This window comes from Physeter macrocephalus, unplaced genomic scaffold (genome assembly GCF_002837175.3).
Source record: "Physeter macrocephalus isolate SW-GA unplaced genomic scaffold, ASM283717v5 random_722, whole genome shotgun sequence".
NCBI lineage: Eukaryota > Metazoa > Chordata > Mammalia > Artiodactyla > Physeteridae > Physeter > Physeter macrocephalus.
Window position 1 is genome coordinate 4,245 of NW_021145973.1, and position 10,794 is coordinate 15,038.

Below are 10,794 nucleotides of genomic sequence, written 5' to 3' on the forward strand. Positions count from 1 at the left end.
AACGAATGAATCAAATGTTCTCTCAGAGATGTGTGACGAACTAAGTGCGGTAATGCTTGTATCACTCCCCGCCATGATCAGCGCTTAATAGAATTACTACTCTCCCTTCTAGTCCACGTTCTGTATTTATGTAGTCTGTGAGTGCCCTGAGGGAAAGGAATGTCTGACTCGGTTCTGAGCTCCCCAGGGTGCCGGGTCACATTAGGTGATGAGAATGAAAACGGAGAACCACAATTTTTAACGTGCTCGGGGCGGAGAAGATTACACATCCAGAAAGGATCTGGCCGCTTCGCAGAGACCACGAGTCTCATTATCCCCCAAGAATCTCAGCTTGCTCACGAACAAATGACGGCCGATGATACTTGCAGATGGAGTCTGCAGTCCACAGGACCCCAACCCCGGGCGCCTCAACATGCGGCCACCAGCGTTGCAGGGCCCCACGCCATGCTCCTTGCTGCTCAGCCTTCAGGCAGGGCTAGGGGAGACGCATGCGCATCCCTCTCTACTCAGCTCCTCCCGCCCTCCCTTCGCTAGTGCTTCGCATTTCGAGTGCTGGATCTTTTTGTCCTCTACTGCGTGCCGTGTCAGTTTCCGAGCGGAAGTGGTGACTGTGAGAGAAGAAGATGGCGGCCACTGTGGTGGCGCCGCCTGGTGTGGTGGCCGGTCGGCCCAACAAACGCAGCGGCAGCGGGCCGGCAGGCGGTGGCAGCGGCGGCGGCGGCGGTGGGGCAGCCAGAGGGGCGGAGGAGGAACCGCCGCCGCCCCTACAAGCAGTTCTGGTGGCCGACAGCTTCAACCGCCGCTTCTTCCCCATCTCCAAGGACCAGCCTCGGGTGAGCGCTGCGCGCGAAAGCTGCCAGAGGTCCCGGAGGTGGCGGAGCTAGAGCAAGTTATCTTTTCGGCTGCCTAGTGAGGCGCGCTCTGGAAGGACTTGTGTCCACTGTCTTTCCCAGAAAGCGGGTTTATCTGGTTAGGAGGAAGGCGGAGAGACCGTCTAAAGCCCTGACGACTGCCTGACCAAGTGAGTGGCTGGCAGATTTGGGCACTCGTAATGCTGTCCACCTCAGGTTTGGGAGGCCTGCAGGGGCTAATGCAGAAGCAGTGCTTGTGAAAAACCTTCACACGGGGATTCAGTGCCTCAAGAGGAGGCTGCGCCGCCCGATGTAGAGGAAAGAGAAATCCTTAGGTGAAAGGGACTGTCACCTCCTTTTGCTTCCAAAAGGGAGGTCATGTGCCTAAAAAAAGAGCAGGCTGGTCTGATTCCATAGTAACAGCTGTTTTGGATCTCTTACAGTGTGTTTTTTTCTTTTCAGGTTTTAGTGACAGCTAGTGTTATCTGTCAAAAGGAGAACAGAACGGGTTCAGTGGCTGGTTGCCCGCATCCCCAGTATTGTCTAGACACTGGGGAACTAGACTGAGCTAGTCCTAGGGATTGCTGGGTCATTCAGCAGTCCCCAGTTCAAAGAAAAGGACTTGCATTCAGTTAAGGAAAAACCATCTTTGACTCCCCACTCCCTCTAAATAGTCTAATGGCTGTTTATTTTGTACAGTTGATTGGGATGGCTAGCCCCTGACTCTTAGAAAGGCATCAAGGAGGGAAATTTTATAGGAAAAAAAGCATTAGTGGTGCTTAAGCTTCTGCAGATGTAATTGATTTCTATATTATCCTTTGTCAGGGGTAGTCTGCTGTTCTATACCAGCTCTGTGTCTGATGCTAAGCAAGTAGATTCCATGCTTATTATATCCAAATTGCAACCCATTAGACTCTGATGTTTAGTGTATGCCATGAACATCAAAGGCAGCAGCCTGATTAGTTTTAAATAGGAAAGGTAAAGTAAAACTAGTGTTTGAAAATACTGATACAGGAGTGAAAATTGTGGTTGAAATGGGGGAAAGAATGATACTCAGAGGACCCTCATGACTTTTTTCATTTCCTACCCTCAGGTCCTCTTGCCCCTGGCCAATGTGGCGCTAATTGACTACACTCTGGAATTTCTGACTGCCACTGGTGTACAGGAAACCTTTGTCTTTTGTTGCTGGAAGGCTGCTCAAATCAAGGAACATTTATTGTAAGGCTCTGCAACTTTTCTTTCCATGTTTCACCATTTTTTCCCAGTTTCCTTAGGATGGATATAACTAAATAAGAGGAGATTATGAGGGAGAAAAATGTGTCTGTTTGGATCCCATCATAAGGTCTAAGGGCATTCTCTTCACTTAGGAGGTGAGCAGCTGAAGCTGTGACAAAGATTAAAGAATAGCATTTGGATTTTTTCTGAATCTCATTTACAAAGTTTGGACCCAGTGGGTTTTGCTTTTTATTTAGTGGCTCCAATATGCAAGTTACAAGAGTAGTATCTGTTTTTCCACTGAGCTTCTAAATATTGAGCTCTTCCTCATCTTTGTATTCCTGGTGCCTAGCTTAGTACCACGCACATAGTAAACACTTAACAAATGTTTAGCGAAGTGTTTTTGAAAGAGTGAATCTCAGGATTTATGGAAGCTTAGGAAATAAAGACTAGGGTATTAGCATGGTCTCCATCAAACAGCTCCTAAATTTGGTGTGAGCTTTAGAAGGAAAAAGTGGCATGAAATATGTGTTCCCAGGATACTTTGTATAACCTAAGTCTCAGCGGGATTTTTAGTTCAAATCCACGTTTAAGGACAGGGGTCAGGGTATGGAGAGGAAATAGCCATGTTTCTCTAACCCATAAAACAAGACTAGTGACAGACTATGCTGAAACCATTAATTATAGTTAATAAACCTCTTTGAAGTCGAGGATGCTGGCAGGAACCCCAAAAAAGCCATAGCAAAGGAGTGTGAATGTTGAATGGGGGGAAAAAATAGGGAAGCTCTGCATTATCTTTATGCTTGGTTTACTCATCCCCCTCACCTCCCTTCCTTTAGGAAATCCAAGTGGTGCCGCCCTACATCCCTCAACGTGGTTCGAATAATTACATCAGAGCTATATAGATCACTGGGGGATATTCTCCGTGATGTTGATGCTAAGGCCTTGGTGCGCTCTGACTTCCTTCTGGTGTATGGGGATGTCATCTCAAACATCAATATTACCAGAGCCCTGGAAGAACACAGGTCAGGATGGGAAAACGGTAGAGATGAGGTTTGGGACCAGCAGAGCCCTAAGACTGCTTTTTTGCAACTCTCTCCCTCCTATCCTTTACAGGTTAAGGCGGAAGCTGGAAAAAAATGTATCTGTGATGACGATGATCTTCAAGGAGTCATCCCCCAGCCACCCAACTCGTTGCCATGAGGACAGTGTGGTAGTGGCTGTGGATAGTGCCACAAACCGGGTGCTCCATTTCCAGAAGACCCAAGGCCTCCGACGTTTTTCTTTTCCTCTGGTGTGTGGGTATCTGGGGTCCTTGAGGTGGGAAAGTGACAGGCTTCGGCAGGAGAGATGAGTTAAAGTCCTTGTAGGGACTTCCCTGGTGGCACAGTGGTTAAGAATCCACCTGCCAATGCAGGGGACATGGGTTTGAGCCCTGGTTCAGGAAGATCCAACATGTCACGGAGCAACTAAGCCCATGCACCACAACTCCTGAGCCTGCACTCTAGAGCCATGAGCGACAACTACTGCGCCTGCGCTCTAGAGCCCGTGAGTCACAACTACTGAGACCACGTGCTGCAACTACTGAAGCCCGCACGCCTAGATCCCGTGCTCCATGACGAGAAGCCACCACAATGAGAAGCCCGCGCACCGCAGCAAAGAGTAGCCCCCGCTCGCCACAACTAGAGAAAGCCCACACGCACCAATGAAGACCCAATGCAGCCAAAAATAAAATAAATAAATTTATTTTAAAATTAATAATAATAAAGTCCTTGTAACTTCTCCCCACAGAGCTTGTTCCAGGGCAGTGGAGATGGAGTGGAGATTCGCTATGATTTACTTGATTGTCATATCAGCATCTGCTCTCCTCAGGTGAGCTCCTCAGGGCCAAGGCTGCACATCCAAAGAGTAGAACTCTGAGGGTGTGTTATCACCCCCTTAAAAGGCCAGGGTATATTTCTTCTCTTTCTTTCTCTTATCTACAGCAAATAGGTGCTATCATCTTGACCCCAGTATCTCATTGGCAGACTTTTTTGGGATTCTGGCCCATATCCTGCTGTCATAGTGTCTGATAGGTCTCTGGGAGGGCTTGTGTTTGCTTCCAGAGAATAGTGCTTAACCTTGGCCCCCTCTGACTTCCCCACACAGGTGGCTCAACTCTTTACAGACAACTTCGACTACCAAACTCGAGATGACTTTGTGCGAGGCCTGTTAGTAAACGAGGAGGTAAGAAAAGGCTTCCAATGCCTCTTTAGAAGAAGGCTGTGATTTTATCTCAACGCTGATAAATTTGGTCCCCTTTTTTTATCTCTCCATTTGCTTTTTTATTCTGCCCATTTTTAGGGCACAATAGACCCTACTGACACACAAAAGCAACAGATTCATTTGTGGTTTTTGGCAGATCCCCAATACCATCTGACCACCAGTGACATGCTAAAAACATCTCAAGATCAACAGATTAATTGCTAAAAACATGAGCATCCACCATTACACATAATGTGAAAGTTTGTTTTCCCTTGGGCAGGGTTGGGGGAGTTTTGGTCCCCTTTTATGTTTTATTAAACATTAGGAGGAAGGAAAAGAGCTGGAGAGGAGAGGGAAGCAGTATACAGAGAAAAGTCTCAGGCCACTTGGCTGTGACATTGAGAGGCAGTAGGAAACTTAAGAAAGTTAGAATAGAATTATACCTGGGATGTTCTTTCTCTCTTGCTTGCTTGGGTGACCTCTCTTTTTTTCTCCTCATTCAGATCTTAGGAAACCAGATCCACATGCATGTGACAAGTAAGGAATATGGTGCCCGGGTCTCCAACCTACACATGTATGCTGCTATCTGCGCTGATGTCATCCGCCGATGGGTCTACCCTCTCACCCCAGAGGCGAACTTCACTGACAGCACAACCCAAAGCTGCACTCACTCCCGACACAACATCTACCGAGGGCCTGAGGTCAGCCTGGGTCATGGCAGCATACTGGAGGAAAATGTGCTCCTGGGCTCTGGCACTGTCATTGGCAGCAATTGCTCCATCACCAACAGTGTCATTGGCCCCGGCTGTCACATTGGTGAGTACAGGTGGGGAGGTCAAGCTGGCCATCCTAGGAGCAGGAACCTGGGGGAACCCCATGTCTCCAGAAAAGGATACAGAGGGATAGTCCCAGAGAATAAGGAACTAGAGTGGCTGCCTTAATAAAGGAAGAAATAGGGATGTAAAAACAGTGATACTTTAATTTGTGGCCTGTGAGCCTGTTATTGGGTGACTCTTCACATTCCAGGGTACCCTATATTCACATTCAGGACCAACTGGATAATTAACATGCAACAATAACATCTGTTTAGTGCATTGCAGCTTACAAAGAGCTTCTGCATACATTGTTAAAAACCTTGTGAGGTAGGTATTATTTATAGATAAGTTTATAGATAAACAAAAAAGCTGTAAGGTTGTCTCACCCAACATCATAGCTAATAAGAGGCAGTGCTGGGACTTGAATCTGAGTGTTCTGATTTTAAGTCCAGTGTTCTTTCTACTCTTAGTAACCCACTTTGGTTATAAGAAAGTGATGCTTCTAATGGAACACCCCTTTAAAAGAACAACAATAAGATTCTAATTCTAAAATGTACAAAAAGAGGTGGAATAATTTGGTTCTACTTTTAGGCATGGATTTAATTCTAATCAGGTTCTTGAGCTCAAGGGGTCCCCAGATATCTTAAGGGTTCTTAGGTTCTTAAGTCCAGTATATAGTCTGTAATTGTTGTAAACCTGGTAGAGGGTAGTCAGGCGTCTCTGGCCCAAGCTTAGAGAGGGAGAGGGTATTCCTGGTGAATTGGGGATGGAGTAGTAGATCTGGGTGGGACTTGTGCTGATGTCAGTCAGCCCCATTCTCCACAGACAGCCCTGGTCTGGAATTGGGGCCCTGGGTGACCAGGAATCCTTCCGTCCTGAGCCAGGTGATAATGTGGTGCTGGACGAGGCCTTCCTATGGCAGGGCGTCCGAGTGGCTGCTGGAGCACAGATCCGTCAATCTGTGCTCTGTGACAATGCTGAGGTCAAGGAAAAAGTTATCCTGAAGCCACACTGTGTCCTCACTTCCCAGGTAAGACCTGTTCCACACTGCACATAGGTCCCAAGTTGAGTGGTGGTTATGCTGAGCCAGAAAGGGGCCTTATGTCCACCCAGTCCAGCCTGAATTGAGAGTCCCAATCCAGTGGTTTCATTTGCCTTCTACTTGGCTTGGTAAAAAAAAGTCACTCTGATTTTCAGGATGTACTTTTTCCCAACACACTAATCAGTCTGTGCTACCCACTCCTTTTTTCTCCTCCAGGTGGTGGTAGGCCCAGATATCACGCTGCCTGAGGGCTCGGTGATCTCTTTGCACCCTCCAGATGCAGAGGATGATGAGGATGATGGTCAGTTCAGTGATGATTCTGGGGCTGACCAAGAAAAGGAGAAAGTGAAGCTGAAAGGTGTGAGGCTCAGCAGGTGTGGGGCATCTATCTGTGTGTCTCTCTGCCCCATAGAAAAACCAGTGTTTCCCTCTAAGGGGATGGTGCTTCTACTGGGCCTTTGCTAAAGATCCATGCCTTTTCCAGGTTACAATCCAGCAGAAGTCGGAGTTGCAGGCCAGGGCTACCTCTGGAAAACGGCAGGCATGAACATGGAGGAAGAGGAGGAACTACGGCAGAATCTGTGGGGTGAGCTAAGCCTTACTCCTGCCACCCACCTTCTAGATCAGATTATTTTGAGGGAGATTGAACACTTCAGAATCAGACTACTTGTTCATTACTTTATTTATGCAGACAGAGCAGATATATTGCTGTCTGTCAATGGCTCTTTCAATATGTTTCTCTTTTCTCACCCTTTTTGGATTCTCAGGACTCAAAATCAACATGGAAGAAGAGAGCGAAGCTGAAAGTGAGCGAAGTATGGATTCTGAAGAGCTAGATAGCCGGGCAGGCTCCCCACAGATGGATGACATCAAAGGTAAGTGGCCAGGGGAGCAGTGTCTGGGACAAAAGAGGAAAACCTCCAGTTTGGTTGGGCATAAAGTCAGAACTGGATGACTTAAAGCATCCTGGAGTGATATTGGCCCATGAACTTACTCTTGCTTCGATTTTAGTGTTCCAGAATGAAGTCCTGGGAACTCTACAGCGGGGCAAGGAGGAGAACATTTCTTGTGACAATCTAGTCCTAGAGATCAACTCTCTCAAGTAAGAGCAGCTCTTCCTTATTTTCTTCTCCTCGGGGTAATCCCAGGCAGGTGTAGGTTCTCTCCTACTTCTTCCCCAAATAGGAACCTGTTCCCTCAACATCCCAACTGGACAAGGCCAGTAGCATTTGGAGCAAGGAGAACATTATGTTTTTGCCTCAGCATAGACTTTCTCCTTCCAAAACCCCCTCTTTCCATGTTGTTCCATTTGACTTTCTCTCTCCCAGTGTCCTGCCAAAGTCATAGTCCTACAGTATGCTGAAAGGGCCAATGAAGGCCCTGGTGTCACCCCAGTCGCCCCACAGGTACGCCTACAACATAAGCCTGAAGGAGGTGATGCATGTGCTGAGCCATGTGGTCCTGGAGTTCCCCCTGCAACACACGGATTCCCTACTCGACCCAAACCGCTACTGTGCCCTGCTGATTCCCGTAAGCAAAGATTGGGGCTGGGTACAAGGGGTTGGGTGGAGACAGGTATACATCCTTACTGGGCTTGACTTTAAAGGAAATCAGTAGTAGAAGGTCTTGTGAGATATATGTTACTTGTGGTTCCTTTCTCCTTGCCTCTGGACACAGATGAGGTTCTAGAGCAGGTTTGGCTGGTCCAGGGGAGTCAAGTTAGGTTCAATACTGAGTGGCCTTTGAGATTCCAGTATTCAGACGGTACTAGACCCCGAAGGTATACCCAGAATAGACTTGGACTGTCATACTGTCTGTTTGACCCAGAATGAGGTGAACCTTTAGGCTGGAAACAGGTATTCTGAGGGAGCCTGCAGCATCTGACTCTCTTCACCTTCCCTAGGAAATTTCTTTTTCCCCAATCCTGACTACCAGCACTCCCAAGTCCCTCTGACATAATTCCACAGGGCCTGTATCATCTCCTTCTTGTCTTTTTTTTTTTTTTTTTTAATTTTTAAATTTTTGACCTTGCCATGTGACTTGCAGGATCTCAGTTCCCCAGCCAGCGATTGAACCTGGGCCATGGCAGCGAAAGTGCCGAAATCTAACCACTAGACTACCAGGGAACTCCCCGTCTTGTCTTGAAAGACCCATGTTATCAGTATAGATTTTCTTTGCTGTCCAGGTGTAGGTGCATGCTCAGGAATATATTGCAACTTCTCCTTTCTCCCACAGTTGCTCAAGACCTGGAGCCCTGTTTTTAGGAACTACATAAAGCGTGCAGCTGATCATTTGGAAACATTGGCAGCCATTGAGGACTTCTTCCTGGAGCATGAAGCTCTTAGTACTTCCATGGCCAAGGTGAATACCACCTCAAGCCCCACAGTCCTGCATTTACTTTGAAACAGGCCTTGGTGACCTCCATGGAGACACAAAATAGACTGACATGAATTCGTATGGAGTTTGGTTAACAGCTTCGTCCACCCCTAGTGTTGTGCTTATTGCTGGGATGGTACAGCTTGGAGCCAAACTAGTAAGGCAACCATTTGGAGGTTGCCCTGGGAACGTGCAAAGCACTACCCAGCAATAGTTCCAGAGGTCAGACCCATCCCAGTATCAGAGTGAACAGCTCATTCTTATCTGTTTTGGAGGAGGCTGCTCCATGTGTAGAAGGAGGCTGAGGGCCTGGTAGAGAGGCACTAGATCTTGCCTCCTCTTCCTCTGTTATCTATTATGTCTCGCTGAACCCTGCAAGGCCCCTGAGATCTCATCTCCCCTGCTGGCCTTCTGCAGGTACTGATGGCTTTCTACCAGCTGGAGATCCTGGCTGAGGAAACAATCCTGAGCTGGTTCAGCCAAAGGGATACAACTGACAAGGGCCGGCAGTTGCGCAAGAACCAGCAGGTAAGTCAGGCTGCCTTCCTGTCACTGCAGTGGTTGCCTGGTTCCCTGGCTCCTGGCCTTAGACTGCAGGTGGTTGGTCCCTGGGACTCTGGTTGTTAGAGCTGTTTATCTGCTAAGGAGAAAAGGAGGGTTATGTGCCCCTCCCTCAGTAGCTCTCCGCTCTGCTTCCTTACAGCTGCAGAGGTTCATCCAGTGGCTAAAAGAGGCAGAAGAGGAGTCATCTGAAGATGACTGAAGTCGCACTGCCTGCTCCTATGGGTGTGGTTGATTGCCCTCCTGGTTTCTGGGCCAGGGCAAGTGAGAGGCTAGTTGCAGAAGGATGAGTGACCAACATCTGAGCTGAGACTTAAAGGAGCAGAGGCTGGAACTACAGTATTCTTCCCACCGCCAGCAGCCATGTGCCTCCCATCCTGACTGGGGAGTTGAGACGAGGGAAGTTGGGCTGGATAACAACTCTGCCTAAGGAGAAGCTAGGCAGGCCCTGCAGTTAGAGGAAGGCCAGAGGAACAGCTTTGTGCTCTGGTTTCCCCTCAGGGAACAGCAGAGAGCAGTTGGCCCTCTCTGTTGCTTGTATTTGTTAATATTAAAAAACAGGGAGGGGTATATTTGGTTTCTCTCCAACTCTGACTGATCAGCAGTTGAAGTAGGTCAACAGAGAGTTCTCAACCTCTGATGTGGTAGCCTTTCTTAACACCTGGTGAAGAGGGAGAAGAGGGGTGTTATGGCCACTAGGTGGGACTGTGGTGCCTCGCTAGTTGACCATTGCCATGGCCATGGTGGTAGAGGGCCTAAATTCTTTTCCAGACTTTGTGGGCCAATTTGTGGTCCTGGAGTGGTGTGCCTGAACCTAGTTCTGTAGAGAGTCCTAGTCCGAACACTTTTCTGTCAGAGGGTGATGATGCCAAGCATATGTAAAGTCCATTAACCACTGCCAGTCTGTCACATGCTTTGTCCATTTGATCCAGTACTACTGTCAGGGATGCTGGGCTACTTTTCATCTTATAGATAAGGGAATTTGCTCAAAGTCTCATGACTCTTGAGGGGTAAAGCTAAGGACTTGAGCCTCATAATCCAGAATTCTTTTTCCTTCAGCATATTCAGTGTCTCAGTGAAGGGAAAGTGCCCCCAGAGGCAAATACAACCCCAAGCCAGCAATGGATAGCCTAAGAACAGAGGAAGAACCTGTGAAATGAGCTGTCCCCTAATATTGAGAGAGTATCTACTGCATGACAGACATTTTTTTTAATATACATTTATTTATTTATTTATTTATTTATTTATTTTTGGCTGCATCAGGTCTTAGTTGCGGCATGCAGGATCTTTCGTTGCGGCGTGCGGGCTTCTCTCTAGTTGTGGCATGCGGGTTTCTTCTCTCTCTAGTTGTGGTGCGGGCTCCAGAGCACGTGGGCTCTCTAGTTGAGGAGCGCGGGCTCAGTAGTTGTGGCACACAGGCTTAGTTGCCCCGAGGCATGTGGGATCTTAGTTCCCCGACCAGGGATCGAACCTGCGTCCCCAGCATCGGAAGACAGATTCTTTACCACTGGACTACCAGGGAAAGTCCCCAGGCATTTTGCTAAATACTTTTCATGTGTTAATTTTAGTTAACCTTCACATCAGCCCTATGAAGTAGGTCTTATCCCCATTTTCAGATGAAGAGCCTGAAGTTCATAGAGGTCCCGTAACTGGTAATTGATAGAGCAAGCATTTGTTATTGGACTTTAGA

At 47.8% G+C, this 10,794-nt stretch overlaps 1 protein-coding gene across 1 annotated transcript; it reads left to right on the forward strand.

The window, feature by feature from the left end:
• The first annotated feature begins 600 nt into the window (after nucleotides 1-600).
• Nucleotides 601-10,001, forward strand: EIF2B5 (eukaryotic translation initiation factor 2B subunit epsilon). Its single transcript, XM_007117610.4, has 16 exons — nucleotides 601-833; nucleotides 1,945-2,069; nucleotides 2,906-3,091; nucleotides 3,183-3,360; nucleotides 3,858-3,938; nucleotides 4,215-4,292; nucleotides 4,814-5,126; nucleotides 6,010-6,155; nucleotides 6,384-6,525; nucleotides 6,652-6,753; nucleotides 6,935-7,042; nucleotides 7,179-7,269; nucleotides 7,574-7,697; nucleotides 8,403-8,528; nucleotides 8,961-9,071; nucleotides 9,247-10,001. Exons 1-16 carry the CDS (start codon nucleotides 624-626, stop codon nucleotides 9,304-9,306), a joined length of 2,181 nt encoding a protein of 726 aa, XP_007117672.1. The 5' UTR covers nucleotides 601-623; the 3' UTR covers nucleotides 9,307-10,001.
• The last annotated feature ends 793 nt before the right edge of the window (nucleotides 10,002-10,794 follow it).

Bases quoted from the DNA above. Each gene is read 5' to 3' on its own strand.
- EIF2B5 (XM_007117610.4), top strand. From the start codon at position 624: ATGGCGGCCACTGTGGTGGCGCCGCCTGGTGTGGTGGCCGGTCGGCCC. The intron at 2,070-2,905 runs GTAAGGCTCTGC...CCCTTCCTTTAG, and splicing joins CAAATCAAGGAACATTTATT to GAAATCCAAGTGGTGCCGCC. The intron at 4,293-4,813 runs GTAAGAAAAGGC...CTCCTCATTCAG, and splicing joins GCCTGTTAGTAAACGAGGAG to ATCTTAGGAAACCAGATCCA.